This window comes from Triticum aestivum, chromosome 2D (assembly GCF_018294505.1).
Source record: "Triticum aestivum cultivar Chinese Spring chromosome 2D, IWGSC CS RefSeq v2.1, whole genome shotgun sequence".
Lineage (NCBI taxonomy): Eukaryota > Viridiplantae > Streptophyta > Magnoliopsida > Poales > Poaceae > Triticum > Triticum aestivum.
The window spans coordinates 357,292,942-357,310,546 of record NC_057799.1 but is presented as its reverse complement, the minus strand read 5'-3'; the positions used below and the strand labels follow the sequence as shown (position 1 = coordinate 357,310,546).

The 17,605-nt window shown below is 49.5% G+C and overlaps 2 protein-coding genes across 2 annotated transcripts; both read left to right on the top strand.

Moving 5' to 3' along the window:
* Positions 1 to 1,485: 1,485 nt before the first annotated feature.
* Positions 1,486 to 4,079, top strand: LOC123049333 (B3 domain-containing protein Os04g0386900). Its single transcript, XM_044472264.1, has 5 exons — positions 1,486 to 1,892; positions 2,205 to 2,259; positions 2,439 to 2,529; positions 2,659 to 2,870; positions 3,522 to 4,079. Exons 1-5 carry the CDS (start codon positions 1,486 to 1,488, stop codon positions 3,825 to 3,827), a joined length of 1,071 nt encoding a protein of 356 aa, XP_044328199.1. The 3' UTR covers positions 3,828 to 4,079.
* A 10,649-nt stretch (positions 4,080 to 14,728) lies between these two features.
* Positions 14,729 to 16,031, top strand: LOC123049332 (transcription initiation factor TFIID subunit 4). The gene is made up of 2 exons (XM_044472263.1): positions 14,729 to 15,439; positions 15,594 to 16,031. The coding sequence occupies exons 1-2, from the start codon at positions 14,729 to 14,731 to the stop codon at positions 16,029 to 16,031; spliced, it is 1,149 nt and encodes a 382-aa protein (XP_044328198.1).
* Positions 16,032 to 17,605: the final 1,574 nt, after the last annotated feature.

Below are 17,605 nucleotides of genomic sequence, written 5' to 3'. Positions count from 1 at the left end.
TTCTTGCGATGATCAAACCCAACAACATCCACAGAATCTAAAAGACGACATGGAAAGGCAGAATAAAGATAAGTGCAACAATTCATGCATTTTTTGAAAGGATCGATAAGGTATAAGAGCATCTCTAGCAAATCCTATAAAGCATGGAACCACAAATTTCATTTAAGGGAACCTGTAAAAACAATTTTGCGGTACCACAGAACGCGCGATAGAACAAACCTGGTATACAATACTACATAATTTAAACTTAAACTTTGTGCCAACATAGTTCACCAAATCAGTACATCACACAATCAACATGCAAACTTAAAAACATAGTAGATAAGCGGAATCTAAACTACTCTAGGGCTTGACTTAGAGGTAGTAATCAGTCGTGGACTTTGTACAGAGTGTACGCGAACTGGTACCACTCCTTGGCTACCTCGAGCCGCGCAGCTAAGCCTTCTTCGCCTCGTGGAGCTCGATCTCCGCCTCACGAAGACCCTTGGTGGTCGGCTAAAGGGCATCCCCGATCTCGTCAAACTTGTTCCACGCCCTCCGGCCGCTACCGCGGAAGAGGGCACCACGCTCCTCACCTGCTTCGAGCACCATGCCTCGATCGGCGGGTGGCTAGAGCTTCCTGCCTTGGCGTCATGGTGAGCCATCGCAGCCCCCATGGCCACCATACCCGCGACCTCCGCTCGACATCGATCTACTCGAAAAGAGACTGTGCACCCTAGATACGGTCACCGGAGAGAGTGAATTTGGCGCCGGAGCGGGGGGTTTATGACGGAGGCGGGCGTGGGAAATGCCAGATAGGATCCCTACATTGGCCGAGATCCGGTAAATACAGGGGTAAAGCCGCGATTTTACGGACCGCCCGTATATTTTTTACGGGCCATGCTTTTTTATCGAAAATGATCGGGCCAATTTTTTTACTGAAACTTGTAAAACAGTCAGAATGATAAGGGACGTCGAGGTTTTAAAGGATCTACCAGAGATGCCCTAAAATAGGGGATTCAGTGGGTACCCAAGAATGGGGGGGGGGGGGATGATGGCATCTACAACGGGGCCTAAACCCCCCTCATACCCACAAGCGTATAACTCAGTCAATGACGGGACAAAAAAGCTAACCCAGGCAGGCGCCTCAAACCGGCCTCAAACGCCTTGGCTGACCGGCACCCCTCATATCCAGCCCAAAATATGGGGCAGATATGGGGAGGTCTGAGCATGACTGGGCGCGTCCACCACGTTGAATTCGGCCCATGCTGGCCCATCAGGACCCCACATATATTCATCCCCATCCACTCCCCGGACCAAACCCGAGCCACTCCACTCCGCCACCCAAGCTCCTGTCCCACGATCTTCGACCCTCTCCGGCATGGCGGGCAGCGGATCTGGGTCCTGCACCTCCAAATGCATCGACCTCGAGTTCATCCCACGCGGCCCCAAGGAGGAGAGGATTGTCCAGCTTGCGCTCCGCCATTCCCGAGAGGAGGCAGCCCGATGGCAACGCTCGGACTCTTTTGTCGGGAATCCATTGCGTCCGCCCGAATGACGCATGGATCCACCACGAGGTGTGTCGCGCTGCCTCATCGGAGGCGATGCGGCCGTCTGGCGTTCGAACGCGGTGGTGGACGCGCAACCCCTCTGTTGGCGCACCGACGCGGAGGTGAACGCACGATGGGCGTCGTCCGACGCGAACATGGCTCGGCGTACCTGCCATGCAAGGCAGTGTGGGCGTGGGAGATGGCGCCAGCCCTTGCGGCGGTGGACGTTGGCGAGACGGAGTCGCATTCTCCGGCGCCCCGTATGGTGCACCAGTTCGGACGCTGCAACCGCGTCGTGGTGGATGTCGCCGGCTCCTCACAGACGAATCCATCATCGATCTCACATCCACCGGCACCGTCAGGGTTCGAGGCTCGGACAAGGAAGAGTAGGACATGAAAGACGACGGCGCCTTGAGTCCCGTGAGCCGGCTCGTGTCCTACTTTAGCTCACCGACGACCGGACCAACACTCTGAGGGACGCGGCCGGCCGCCCAACATGAGCCGGAGGAGCTCGGGTTAAGATGCCGTGAGTCCCGGGACCCGAAGCCGGCGGCGGTTATTCCTCTTCCGACTTTTGGTTACTGTAGCGAACAGGGTGCACGGGAGCGGTGTGCCAGGGGCCTATTTTACCCGACTGTACTGATGTTTACTTCACCTGTATTGCTGTATCGACAGGCTTTGGCTTATGCTCTTCTTTTCCATCCCGTCCTCCTCCCAAATTCTAGCAATGGTAAGAATGCACCACAACTAAATCTCGGTCCTGCTCACTTTCTTCATCTCTCCATGCAAGATTAACCGCGCCTTCTTCAACCCCAAACCAGAGAAACCCTGGCGGGTCCTCGACGCCCTGGTACTTTTGATTGATCTACCACACTTCGTCTGATTTCTGCATGTTGGTTTGATCTCCAGGCAGAGCCGATTCCAGCGGATTCCAGCACCGCGGTCACGCCTCCAGTCTATCGGAGACGCAATTCCTCCGAGGAATCACGCGGCATTTCAAGTAATCTGTTCGGTCAAGGAAATCTCAACCCGTTCTGCACAACTTTTTTCGGTTTATCCCCGTCATGTCCACCTTCAAGTGCTCTTTGAGACAATCAGCATGAATGGCTTACTCTAGCGGTGCATGCAGATGCAGGCGGCAAGGATCATGGAGTGGCCAGCTCTGCAGGGGAGACTAGCCAGGCCGCCATTTCTGCAGGCCCTCCAGATAAGCTTGACCCGGAGTCGGCAAAGGCGTGCCTCGAGGTGGAGAAGACGCAGCCCAGGATCCTCCCTCTTCTGGGGAAACCATACTTTGCATGCGTCGTTTGCAAGTCGCATGTTCAGCAGCCATTTCAAGTGGTAAAATGATGCTATCATCACAGCTCGATTTCGACACAGATCTGATTCAGTAGCTAGTTTACTGTGCAGAAAGGAATGACTTCATTCTGAACTTAAAACAGTTCTATATCTGTCACTGCACTTTAGTCAGGTTCGGGATATGTCATTGAAGTTTCCTTGTTCACTTCTTGTTCCAGATTTGTACTTTCACTATCAATTGACTACTGAAAATGGGCAAAAGGCAATGGAATACCCCTCTTTTACTCCTTAACAGATTCAGTGTGATCCTTCTCGGTAGTAAATCATTGCTGTCAATTAACATATAGGAGTATTATAAATCGGAACCAGTCAAATGTTTAGTGTAGATATCCGAAGTTCTTAACCAGTAAATTTCAATGAAGATTGTTTTTCTTTTTTTAATGAAGTTACAAAAGGTCATGTGAGTGACACACTTGTTCTGCAAATGGAGGAAACTTGGGGCGTTTCATATAAAGGCACAAAACAATGCATGCAGAATTGCAGATGGACAAGCTAAAGTATAGATGAACTTTGTGACTTCATTGGCTCCAATGTTTCTCCCAGTACCTGAATCTACAGCTGAGGTAGTACAAAATTTTCCTTGCATTTCCTAATGTTGGTCTGTCGTTCTGGCCTGTTGGTGTGCATGTTCAGGTGGTTCCAAGGTCGCTGGCGCCGTTCCTCCCGTCGAAGCCGACGTCGGCGACGCTGACCTGGCAGGGTCGGTCATGGGAGATGCGCTTCACAGGGGGGCGGCACATCCAGCGGCTGGAGGCTGGGTGGCGGAGCTTCGCGCTGGACAACGCGCTGAGGCTCGGCGATGGCTGCGTGTTCGAGCTGGTGGGGTGCGATGGCGAGGGCATCGTGTTCAGGGTGCAGGTGCTGCGCGCCGAGATCCCGGCGAGTATCCGGGAGAGGGCGGGCGGGTACACCCCGTCCAGCGCCATCGTGCTAGACTAGCGGAGTAACCATAACGTATGTTACCTGCGTGGCTACGTGGACATGCCATATGGCATTGGGATTTGAAGTGAACTCGAACCGAGAACTATAACAAAACTAGTAGACTGCCCGTGGCAACCCACGCGCATTTAAAAACATTACCAGTTGCATATATAAGCATAAGCACTTAAAATTTCACATGTATAGAAAAAATACCCATAACAATTCTTGCACGCAACTGTATGTGGCAGTATCACTAAAGTGGTTGTCCTGACCTCCTAGGCTATGGGGCGAGGAGTTGGCAGCATCAACTCCAAATAAGATGTCAGCAAAATCATTATGGTCATCGTCCTCGATCGATGATAACATTGACTCAGTGGTCACTCCTCCTGTGTGCCTTCTTCCCCATGGTTGGACTTTCTCAAATAGCTTGATCTTCTTCCTTCAATCTAACAATGATGCATGTTGGCACGCTTCGGGCCGACTGGACATATATTTAACCCGTGCGAGACATACATGGGTCTTGAAGGGCATCCATGGCGCTTGTGTCAATGAAGAAGAGGAGGTTGGCCTTGTCATAGTGGTGTTTGGCATTGAATCAGTCGATGCGCTCGAACCACTGTGGTGATGACACATACATAGCAGGCGTGATCTCCACCACAGCCGAGCATATAACGCATCCCTTCTCGAGAGTCACCTAGTTGTGCACATAGTGATCGGAGGAATCTAAACCATGCCAGTAATAGCACACTACCGTCCATCGCCTCAAACACTGCCGCCACAAGGCTGAAGCATAGTGCCGCCACCGATAGCTCCAGTTGGAGCACACCCAACCGATTAACCTCCTTCCTCCCCCACAACGTAGTACCCACTGCCGTCATGCTCTCAGTTACAAAGCGATGATGCAATCATTGTCCCTGTTGTCTCTTCCTCCTCCAATTCCGCTAACACCTTCGGTTCCCCCGGCCTCGTCCCCATGGACGACGGCGCAGAGTAAATCTCCGAAGAGGCAGTTGTTGCCTTCTCCGCCAGCACTTTACCTTCACTATGGATAGCATCAATGGGTGAGGGAGGTCGGCGCCCATGAGCTCATGTTTCTGTAGGGCCTCGCGAGCGTGTCCCCATCCTCCTCTGCGACCTCCACACGTGCCTCCCGCACCATGCTCTTCATCCCTAGCCATGCCCAATCTTGATCAGGATGTATGACATACACTGTCTACGTAAACATCTAACACGCACCTTCCATGCAGACATAATAATTATGCTATTCTTCTCCTGCCCCAAAGTTGCAGAAGTGGAGTAAGTGAGTGCTCGTGTTTCCGATCCCCGCTGATCTAGCCAAGGATGGCCCGAAGGAGATGGAGGACAGATGCAACCGCTGGGTGGTTGAGGGAGAGGGAGGTGCCGCTGACAATGGCGGTCTTCTAGGTTTACGCCATGATGGAGGGGTTGCTCTCTCATGTGGGGGAGAGGTAAGAGAGAGAGAGGTGACCGACTAACATGTAAAAAAACCATGGATGTCCTACATCAGGCTGTGCCAAATATCACATCCATAAGAACTCTAAATTAAACCTAGACCTGAAATAATATTGACAGTACACCAAACTGCACTTGAGAATTCCAAACTGAAGATTTATATCTAGCATATCATATGTCATGTATCTGTTCTATTCCATATTCCAAAATGCAGGAACACGCTGCAACTCTGCAGCACACGACGCCATGTATATGTTCTATTAGGCTCCATTGCCATTTACTCTTTACATGGCCTTCCGTTCACCAATAAATAAACTGTGCTCAGAGGAACTCAATTCCTTTTAATTCACAGTAAAGCTTGCGATACTGAGAAAAAAAAAGCAAGCAAGCAAGCAGCGACTTTAATTTATTATTAGTAGGACCTCAATCTGGCGCTTACAAGCTTTCATACTACGACAAAACAATTCAGCGAGCATGTTGTAGGCACAAAAGCAAGCAAACGGCCAGCTTAATTGAACAGTAGGACCTTGATCGCTTAGATTTGTTTTATTGCAGCTGGAAGACACAAGACCAATTACCTACAGGCTGCAGGTCCGTTGTTGCAGAGACATTTACAGCTCTCTTCAACATCATTTACAGATTTGCAGCTCGCGACATTGTCCTCATTTACAAAGTTCTCTCTTGAACATCAGAAACATTGTCTGCGAAAATTCATCATGAGCTTCTTTAACTTTAGCAAGTCTATTGAAGCTTGACCATGGATGCCTCATTCAGCATATGTTCCGGGCTTCCGGCATGACCACCAATACCCCTAGATGGACAACTAAGCTACGCAAAAATAGCATATGAATAAGAGATTAGCAAGTGTTTTCTCGCTCGACTCGAAAACATATCAAGCAATTTTTGTTCAAAGTAGGTATACCCTCTTTTTTGTAAAAAAAGGGGGCAGACACCTTCATGTCTAATAAAAATTTCTATAGCAAATCAATCGAATCAATCAGGCTTCTCTTAACATGCTTATATGCATGATAGTATATTCCAAATTGGAACTAAAACCGACTTCAATATACGCAAGTGTTCAGTAAACTACATCTTTGCCGAATTACTCAATATACACAAGGATTGAGAGATCATCATGCAACGTAAATGGTGCACTGAAACAAGATTTGTGGATATCTGGTTAGGAGCATGAACTGCTAATCCTTACTTTGCAAATATAGTCTGGTTACAACGTCTCAATATACTTGATAAGCCGTGTGAGAAGTATATAAAAAAAAGATGCATGCCCATTGAAAACTTCGAGTCTTCTGAAATCACAATTTCCACCCTTGTTTTCCTAGATATCTGCTTAAAGTAAAATGACATTATATACACTTGCATGTATTTTTTTGCTCGTGATCTTTCTATATGCCAGTGTTTTATGCAACTACATATCTAAGGGGAAAGGCATTCCTAGCACCGCGTAGGAATACCATACATTTTGAAGTAGCCACTATTCACTACTGGTTGTTGTAGTCTATGTTGCTACGTTAGGTCAGCAGTTATAAACATGGGAATGACAGACTACAAGTTCAGTACAAGGGTGATCTAAATATAGTTATGTTACAGCTTAGTCGCAACTGACTGGGTTAAGCATCTCCGACAGTTCTAGCGCAAGAAGAAAAATACCTACAAGGGCTACAAGGGCAATACAGTTTTCAGAAAATAAACATCGTACTGGCTAAATAAATGGCGATATAGTTTTCAGAAAAGTGAAATATACAAGATTCACCTTATGCTTGGAAAGAGGCTTTCCAATCATCTTTATCGGTCACCAAACACCATCATAAGTCTTGCATTTGAGTGCATATCAATCTTCACCAATGACTACAATGCCACCTGATGCTTGTGCTTCTTCTACAGTGGACCATCCGTTCTAAAAAATCATATTTGATTTATCAGTGGAATTGATTTGAACGTGCAAAAGTAATAGTAATAATAAGCATATATGAGTTTCATACTATACTTATTTATTACTACAGGGAGGTAGCACTGCAGTGTTTTTAAGATATGCACAAATTTAGGAGCTTGGAGCTGATTCAGTTCAACCAAATTGCCATTTCCCAGTTCTCATCTGGACAGACTGCAAAAAGGAAAACTGCGCAATAGAGGCTAGAGAACATACACCTGGTTCATGTAATTCACAGGAAGTGCTCAGCGATGCAATACCAAAATTTAATCTAATGGACGCACTTATCTCCGAACCTGATAAGGACAAGAATAGGCGCCCAAGACATACATATATATACATCAAACTTTCATTGCTTAGATAGATCTATCAAAAACAACAACCTCATACCAGCAAGTTCGAAGAGAATTTTCTTCAAACAGGTTGTGGGCAATGTGAGTAAATATACTCCACTATATCTACTGAAATCCAAATGTACAGCTTGGCTGGTGAGCTTACATATCAGGTACGAGCTTCTGATAGAAAGTAGAAATCAAGGATTCTGAGTCTTTTTCCATTTGCCAACACAAACAATCTAAAAAAATTAACAAGAAAAAATGCAAAGAGGAAAAAGAGGGCACCTTCTGTGCGAAAATATGAAGGATTAATGGATTGTGTGCCCAGCCACAAACATCCACGCAAATGAGCTGCCTCAAAGTCTTGTATACTCATATGGTCATGCCATCACGATTGGAACAGCGATGCGTCCGAGGAAACACTAGCCGGCGAGCCTGCTAACCCTCGTCGATCCATCTGCATCAGCACCGCGATCGGACCAAGGAGCCGCCGCGCCTGGCAGGGAAGGCCACGCCGACGCCATGGTAGGGATGGCTGTGCCTGACTTCTATATAAATCACTTATTATATTATTTGACTCTAACTTCTATAACCTGTATGAATCTGCTTTAAAATCCTTTCTAAATTGGACAGACTTACACCGGAATGAGCTATACAAATGTTGTGATGAATGTGCTATTAGTGATACCTGGTAGGAGGCATCATTAGTCGAAAGACATGAAAGTGTCACATGTATACTAACAGATATGGTGTACATTTCCTTGTTTGAATATTCCCGCTCCACTCTAAATATGCTTGAATGAATTATGCGGCAAGCTACTAAAGGAAAACAATAATTACCTCCTTGGGCTTACTCTCCTTGAGACATTGATTTCTCATTTTGTCAAAAAGCATCTTGATCTAATCCCACTTCCCTAAGCACATATAACAATTCTGGTCTATTTTTACTCTAGCCCATTTATGAACTACACCAAAGATGTGGAATAGAACCTTTAGTCTGCCAATCCATGAATGATGTGTGTAGAAAGGGTGGTGCACTGGCTTTGTGCAAAAAACTTTCGTTCACAATTTACTAAAATCTAAATGAGTAAATCAAATCATGTACCGCAGATTCTTTAGTTTTTGAAACTTCCTATACAAAATTAGATCGATGGATATCATAATTCAGTATACTTCTATGGATTGCAGACCACATAGTTGCTACCTTATAATCAGAGTACCATAACCACAAAAGTATATGAGGAGGAATGTAAAGAAGACATAATTGTTTATTGTTCATCGGCGTATAAAGGATTTGCGTGTATCAATAGAAACTGTCGTGAATGTAAACATGGCAGGGAGGTTGGACTCCGTCCAAAAAAGTTCATCTAAAAAATGGAGAGAAGACTTTTAAGCCATGGACACTCATAGGTGTATGTGGCAGTATAGCTAAGTGTAGCTAAGTGTCCGTGCGTTCAAGAATAGATATTTCAGAAAGTCTATAAAACATGTATGCTAGACTGGAATAACGAATTGAAATTGTAGTCGTCAAGACTAAGCTGCAATGATTTTTCTTGTGAAGTTGTCTACAACCTTTTGTATCACAGAACAAAACCTAATGGACTCGCTCGTCATTGGTTTTATAAGAGAAAAAATGTACTTCAGATAGTTCCACACTGTTGCACAGAGTTATCTAAATGCGGTATATCAGCTCTGCTTGATCTCTGTAGGAAATATACCATAATATATTTTCTATAATTATATTATGACATCTCTAAGTTGTTCAACAGTATAATTAAAATCAAAATTAACAAACGAGTCGTTGAACAATCTCAATGTAACAATCACAATGTAGCAGGTTCAATTAAGCCACTCCTTACCTCGCCATGAAGTAGTCATGTTTTCCTTTCCTCTTTGAAGTGCCAGAGTTGCAGCCTCGATTCTACCGCATGGGCCGTTGTTGAACTGAATAGTCAGTTAGCAAGTAAAGAAACCTTAGATGCACCGCCTTAGTAGAAGAACAGCAAGTCATCATCTAGAAAGGATGGCAGGTTAACATCTAAATAAAGGACTGACATGAACATCGAGCTCTAGTCAGGTTAACAAAATCACAAACTTTTGTGTAGATTTCATAGCAATTATGAGCTCAGAACTTCCATGGATTCAACCAGTACCACCGGCGCACCTGCACCCTCGCACAAACTCTCCTTCTACCCCCTATAAAATCTGTAAAAGAACAAATACTAACATTAGAACATGAAAATGCAGAAACTTACAAGATTCACAAGAAATAGCTTACTTACTACCTATTGCAAAATCGCTTCCCGTCCCTAGTGCAAGAGAAACGCCCAGCCACACGCCCCCATGTTCCTCCTTGCTGCCCTCCTCTTCTCTGCTCAAAGTAATTACTTTTCATTGGTACAATTTAGAGTTGGGGGGGAAATAAGCATTACTCAAAGTGATTCTTTAGGGAACTCCAAAGAGATGAAAATCAGTGCAAGAAGATGCATAGTCCTAAATCAAACTATAAATTATGCTGATGTTCATTGATCAAACCTTACCATCAATCCAGCTATTGCAATCCACGTACAGTATAGATCCTACACCGCCCACAATTTCCTTCGCAACCACAAAATGCAGTCCAAAAATTCTCACCAAGACACGCACAGCTTGATTTAAACCTCACCGGCTCATGCATCGACGAGGCGGCGTGCTCCATCTCGTGTAGACATTACATTATGAGATGCTAAGAGTTAGTCCAGTCAGAGTTTGGAGTATCACGTCTCCAGTCAGAGTTTGGAGTATCACGTCACTCGTGTGCTCCACCTACTTACTCCTCAAAAAAACACTGTACACAAAGATTGTAAGAACCACATCAATTTTGGTATTGATTTGTCCATGTTCAAAGGACTTCTACCACCAGATCCAAACTTCTCGCTTCACACATTAGGCTGCACTGCAGAATTTGAGAAGTAACTGGAATAAATTGGGCATTTATTTATGCTAATTAACTCGCAAGATGGATGGACGCAGTTGTTCACGTACCTGATCCGGCAGCCGGCAGCTTCCGTGGAGCTGATAATTTGCGTTTTGAGGTGCCATGTGACGTCAACGGCGGAGGGGTCGTGGCCGTACCTGCCGTCGATGGCGAAACGGAGGTTGGGGCTCACAGAGCCCAAGAAGTCGCAGGAGATGGCCACAACCAGGTCCTACCCTATCATGAATCGCGCTGCCGGGGAAAACGCAAATTATCAGCTCCTCTTACATGCAGTACCTCGGCTTAGTCCGCTCCCGCCGCCGGCCTCCACAGCGCCTTCCGCCGACCGCCAGTGCCCGCCCCCGGCGCCCATCACCCCATTGTCTTTTCGCTGCAGCTGCATGAGCACGACACAGGGGACAGTAAGCAGCAGCAGCACGAACACACAGGGCGGCCAGCCACAGAACAACATCATCAGTACGGGCCGGCCACAAGCACACGGGGCCGACGGCGGGTAATAGCAGCACCTGCAACATGACGGGGCGGCGGCGTCTCGCTGGTAACCCTAACCCTAGCTCGCCGGCCCAGGCAAATTGGGTGAGCCAGAGAAAGAGGACTGACCTAGCCGTCGCCTCCGCCGAGGACCACGGGGAATCGCTGGGAGGAGCCACCCTCGTCTTCCGTCGAGCACCAGCAGAGACATAGGGGCGGCAGGTTTCGACTTTCGATCCAGGTGGATGGGCGAAGAGGAGAGCGAGAGGGATCTGTAGAGAGGCACGGGATCTCGGCGGCGGCGATGGGTGACTCCTCTCGGATATCGATGCCGGCTCCTCGATAGCCTCTCGGCGGCAGAGCGGGAGGCGGGGCGGCGACGGCGGAGTGGGAGAAAGAGGGAAAGAGAGAGGTCGCAGCGGGAGGGGGTGGATCGAGAGGAGGGGTCGCGGCGGGAGGGAGAGAGAGAGGGAGCGATCGTTGGGTTTTTTTGGCACCGGTTTTTTCGCAGAAGGATAGCGAGTTAACGGAGGTGGGAGGAATGACGAAAATAAAACGGAGGTGGGAGGATGACGAAAATAAACCAGCGAAAATAAACCGCGCGGACTATTCACCAAGTCGTCCATTAGGAGTAGAGACTAGTGAGTCGAGGTGTGTTTTCGATGGATTTTGTGGGACTCAATCGGTATTGACCTTTGCTGGATCTCCGTGGAGCGCCTTTGTTCGTGTCTATACATTGGATCCTTCTCATCTACCATTCTTTTTATCGATGGCATAGGTAGACTGCTGGATTGAGATGCTCTTAGGCCATGTCATGGACTTACGACTGAACTGAAAACATGCACCATAATTCTGTCCTGCAGAATCTTGACAAGTTTCCTAGACAATGTAAATTGACCTGAAGAACAACGGATTTGACTACAATATCGTTCTCACACTACTACGTATGACCCATTTTACATCATGTGGGTACTAGAAACTCCACATGGCCGTCGTCCATGCCCAACTCTAAGACGGCCGCGACCATGGTTCCAAGAAGCACCACACCTGCAACGGCAATGGCGGCAAACCGTCCAACCTTGCATGTAGTCCATCTGCCTCCCTCCGTCTTCCTCATCTCGCCGGCCGCTGCATTCTCACCTAGCGAGAACAGGGACGTGGACGCGGTAGATCCAGAGGACAATGTGCTCGACGAGTAGCCGCAGCTGCAGCCACTGGGACAGCGCGGGATGGTACACTCGCAGGAGCAGGAGCGCGAGGAGGCGGCCGCCATGGCTGCTACAGCGACGAAGGGCGCGGCGTGCCCGGAGCATACGCTGGACGCGTCTTCCTCGTAGGTTCGGATCTTGCCACCGCCGTCGACCGTGACTTCGGTGCTAGCACTGGCGCCGCCGCTGCTGATCTGCTGGAGCGAGGAGATCAGCTTCCTCGGCGTCGTCGGCGAGCGCCCTAAGAGTATAGGGCAGAGGTCCGGCGTTATCGGGCCGGCACCGGTGACGATGGCCGAAGAAGGCGAGCCGGCGATGGTGGTGTCCGAGCGGCTGCGGCGATGGCGCAGCCGCGGCGGCATGGCCGCGGAAGTGGAACGGCTGGTCTTGTATTCATCCCAGTACATCTCCAGGTCCCACAGCCGCCGCTCCAGACAGTCGACACGGAAGCCAACGACGACGTCGTGGTCGCAGGCAGGCCGACGGAGCGCGAGGTCGTGGGGGTGGTGGGGGCTGGTGGCCGTGCTACAGGTGCTCATGGCCGTATACGCCGCGCCGTGGCGAGAGTGGAAGTGAGGAACTGCGGCAGCGCGAGACGGAGGCTAAAATAGAGGTGGGTGGTTGTGCGCAGAATGCAACGAACTGCCCCTAGCGTAGGCCGGCCACTCCTTCCACGTTCGACGGCCGGGGAAGCGCGGAAGGCTCGAATTTTGAAATGGCGTGAACGACGTTTGCCCGTTGGATTGACTAAGAAAACCAGCCAACCAGCCGGTTCAGGCAAATTTGACAAATTTAACCTATAGACGAAATCAAATCACAGAATGAATTGTCCGTGAAACTATTTCACGCGGCTGACCCGTGGCGCCTAGCTCTCAGGCGCTGCACTAGTGCAACGACTGGGAGTGTGGCGCCTAGCTCTCAGGCGCTGCACACTGACTTAGTAATTTTCTGATCACACGGGTGCGACGTTGGCCGTGTAGCGCCTATCTGTGAGGCGTTGCACAGTATAGTGTGGCGCCTTCGTGTCGGGCGTCACACAAAAAAGTCAGCCGCGTGAAATAGTTTCATGAATAGTTCATTCTGTGATTTGATTTCGTCTATAGGTCAAATTTGTCAAATTTACCGCCGGTTCAAGCCCACTAACGCACGTCCCACAGTTGTTCCACGCGCTGACGGAAAATGATCAGAAACTGCGCCCGGTCCGTAAGGAGGCAGGGTAACAGATTCAATTCGAAACGCAGAGAGGAAGCTGGGCCGAAGCAGATTGATTCCAAATGCAGAACCGATCGAGATGGCACTCCGCGCTTTCTCCTCCCCGCCGGACGCGGCTGGCACAGGGCCGAATACGCGCCGGACGCGGCTGGCACAGGGCCGAATACGCGCCGGCCGCCGGCGCCGGATTAGCAAGAACCGACGCGTCCCAATCCCAACTCCGCGTGCCTGCATCTATATATACATACCGCACAATGCAATCCCAGATCGATTTCCCCGTCGCATCACAACTTCACAAGCGATTGATCAGCAAAGAAGGCAAACTAAGAAGCGATCCCTGCTCGAACCCGCAAACAAGCGATCGAGATCTCGAAGAAAGCTGGTTCTCTGCCGCCATGGCGGGGATGGAGCTGACAGTCGAGGAGGCATACCCGTCTACGGACCGGTTTCAGCGGTGGACTGGCTCAATTACCCTTCTGCTCTTCATCGGCGTCACCTTTGCTGGTATGGGCATCTACTCGTTCCACAGCCCTCCGCCGTACCCTCTCATCATCCGGCACATCCCCTGGCAGCTGGCTCTGTTCATCTCGTGGGCCGTCTACACGTGGCTGGCTGCTCTGATCTGCTGCTACATCCTTCTGTTCCTGCCGCTTAGGCCGGTGACTGTCGACACATCCTGTTGATTATATATATATATGTTATGTGCATATTATGTATTGGACCTGCCTCCTAGTTTTTTTTATAGTTCAGGTCAGTGGCCCATCTTTGTACATCATATATACGTGTCTATGCACGAATCGCAATACATCGTGCAATCATAACCTCATACTCCCTCCGTTCCTAAATATAAGTCTTTCTAGAGATTTCAAATGGTCACCACGTACGGATGTATATAGACATATTTTAAAGTGTAGATTCACTCATTTTGTTCCGTATGTAGTCACCATTTGAAACCTCTAAAAAGATAAATATTTAGGAACGGAGGGAGTACAGACGGTCGTGCAGGACGGTGACGATGCGTGCGCCGTGTGGACCAAGCTGAACGGGCTCTTCACCGACAACCAGCTCCAGCGTCGCGTCAGGACAACACCTCCGTCGACGACTATTGTCGCCGTCTGAAGACTCTCGCTGACGAGCTCCGCGATATTTGCGCGAAGATCGATGATGACCTCCTCCTCAGCACGCTCACCGCCGGGCTCAACGAGGACTTCGGCAACGCCGCGGCGAACCTCGGCCTCATCCCCAACCCGTCCTTCGCCAAGTTCGTTGCGTACCTCCGCTTGGAGGAGCGGCGGATGAAGCAGGTGAAGGCGCGGGACATCCACACCGCCCTCGCCGCCGGCACCACCCGTGGCGGCTCCTCGGCGCCTCCAACCGCCCTGGCCGCGCCCCCGCCGCAGCGCCACTCGGCACCCGGCCACCCAGTAGCCGGGGCTGCTCCCGCTGCCCTATGGGCCGCCTGCCCCTCCCGCCGAACAGCACTGCGGAGGCCGGCGCGATGGGGGCCGCCGCGGCGGTCAATAGCAGCAGCCGCAGGGCGCCGGCCAGCCCCGTCAGCAGCAGCAGCAGCAGTTCCAGGTGCCCCCTCCACGGGCCTCCAGCTACAACCCGTGGACCGGTGTGTTCATGCCTACACCATGCCGGTTCCACGGGCTCATGCATCGACCCTTCCCGTGCCGCGCCCGCCGGCGCATCAGGCGTACTACGCGGCTCTGCAGCCGTACGGAGGATACCCACTGCCGCAACTGAGCGGCGCCTACGGTCTCCCTGCGGCCCCGCCGCCGCCCTCGCCGGCCCTGCCGCCAGCGCCTTGGGATCCGGTGCTCCTTTCCGCGTTGCACACCGCGCCTACGTCGAACAACTACACTGGAGGCGGTGATTGGTACATAGACACCAGGGCTACGCCTCACATGTTTGCTCATCCTGTTAATCTTGCCTCCTTCACTCCCGTCACCACCGACCGCCGCATCATTGTCGACGACGGTTCCACACTCCCTATCACACATGTCGGTCACACTTCTTTTCCTTCTAATTCCATGCCTATTACTTTGTCTAACATACTTGTGTCACCTCATCTTATTAAGAACCTTTTTCCCGTCGTTGTTAACTCGTGAAAATCCTGTTACTGTTGAATTTTACGAGCTTGGTTTTTGTGTCAAGGACGCTCGAACCAGGATGGTACTTCACCGATGTGACAGCCTCGACGAGCTCTATCCGGTGCATCCGCCGTCCACCTCCACCACCGCACCGGTTGCTCTCTCCACCGTCATCGATATCTGGCACGCTCGTTTGGGTCATCCCAACCCCGTCACACTTCGTCATATTCTTAGGAGTTTCAGTTTCAGTTGTAATAAGATAGAGGATCACACCTGTCATGTCTGTCGTGTCGGCAAACATGTTCGTCTCCCGTTTAATAACTCCACCACCATAGCTTATTTTCCTTTTCAGTTGATTCATAGCGTTGTGTGGACCTCTCTGGTTCCTAGTAATTCGGACTATTTATATTATCTGGTTATCCTTGATGATTATTCTCACTATATGTGGACGTTTCCTTTACGACGAAAGTCGGATGCACTCTCTGAAGGAAATATGCCCTAGAGGCAATAATAAAGTTATTATTTATTTCCTTATTTCATGATAAATGTTTATTATTCATGCTAGAATTGTATTAACCGGAAACTTAGTACATGTGTGAATACATAGACAAAACAAAGTGTCCCTAGTATGCCTCTACTTGACTAGCTCGTTTATCAAAGATGGTTATGTTTCCTAACCATAGACATGTGTTGTCATTTGATGAACGGGATCACATCATTAGGAGAATGATGTGATGGACAAGACCCATTCGTTAGCTTAGCACTATGATCGTTACAGTTTCATTAATACTGCTTTCTTCATGACTTATACATGTTCCTCAGACTATGAGATTATGCAACTCCCGAATACCGGAGGAACACCTTGTGTGATATCAAACGTCACAACGTAACTGGGTGATTATAAAGATGCTCTACAGGTGTCTCCGATGATGTTTGTTGAGTTGACATAGATCGAGATTAGGATTTGTCACTCTGTGTATCGGAGAGGTATCTCTGGGCCCTCTCGCTAATGCACATCACTATAAGCCTTGCAAGCATTATGACTAATGAGTTAGTTGCGGGATGATGCATTACGGAACGAGTAAAGAGACTTGCCGGTAACGAGATTGAACTAGGTATGAGGATACCGACGATCGAATCTCGGGCAAGTAAGATACCGATGACAAAGGGAACAATGTATGTTGTTATGCGGTTTGACCGATAAATATCTTCGTAGAATATGTAGGAGCTAGTATGAGCATCCAGGTTCCGCTGTTCGTTATTGACCGGGGATGAGTCTCGGTCATGTCTACATAGTTCTCGAGCCCGTAGGGTCCGCACACTTAACGTTCGGTGACGATCGGTATTATGAGTTTATGTGTTTTGATGTACCGAAGGTTGTTCGGAGTCCCGGATGAGATCAGGAACATGACGAGGAGTCTCGAAATGTTTGAGACGTAAAGATCGATATATTGAAAGGCTATATTCGGACATCGGAAAGGTTCTGAGTGCTTCGGGTATTTATCGGAGTACCGGAGAGTTACGGGAATTCGCCGGGGAGTATATGGGCCTTATTGGGCTTTAGGGGAGAGAGAGAGGGGCTGCCTAGGGCAGGCCGCGTGCCCCCCAAGGCCTAGTCCGAATTGGACTAAGGGGAGGGGCGGCGCCCCCTCCTTCCTTCTCTTCTCTCTTCCCCTTCCTTCTCTCCTACTCCTACTACTTGGAAGGGGGGGGGGGAATCCTACTCCCAGTGGGAGTAGGACTCCCCAGGGCGCGCCATAGTAGAGGGCCGGTCCTCCCCCCCTCCACTCCTTTATATACGAGGGAGGGGGGCACCCAATAGACACACAAGTTGATCATTGATCTCTTAGCCGTGTGCGGTGCCCCCCTCCACCATAATCCACCTCGGTCATATCGTCGTAGTGCTTAGGCGAAGCCCTATGCTGGTAGCTTCATCATCACCGTCATCACGCCGTCATGCTGACGAAGTTCTCCCTCGAAGCTCTACTGAATCGTGAGTTCGTGGGACGTCACCGAGCTGAACGTGTGCAGATCGCGGAGGTGCCGTACGTTCGGTACTAGGATCGGCCGATCCTG

Coding starts and splice junctions, on each gene's coding strand:
- LOC123049333 (XM_044472264.1), top strand. CDS start 1,486: ATGGCAACGCTCGGACTCTTTTGTCGGGAATCCATTGCGTCCGCCCGA. Junction 2,260..2,438: donor CCTCCCAAATTCTAGCAATG/GTAAGAATGCAC, acceptor TTTGATCTCCAG/GCAGAGCCGATTCCAGCGGA. Junction 2,871..3,521: donor TTCAGCAGCCATTTCAAGTG/GTAAAATGATGC, acceptor GTGCATGTTCAG/GTGGTTCCAAGGTCGCTGGC.
- LOC123049332 (XM_044472263.1), top strand. CDS start 14,729: ATGAAGCAGGTGAAGGCGCGGGACATCCACACCGCCCTCGCCGCCGGC. Junction 15,440..15,593: donor CCACACTCCCTATCACACAT/GTCGGTCACACT, acceptor TTTTGTGTCAAG/GACGCTCGAACCAGGATGGT.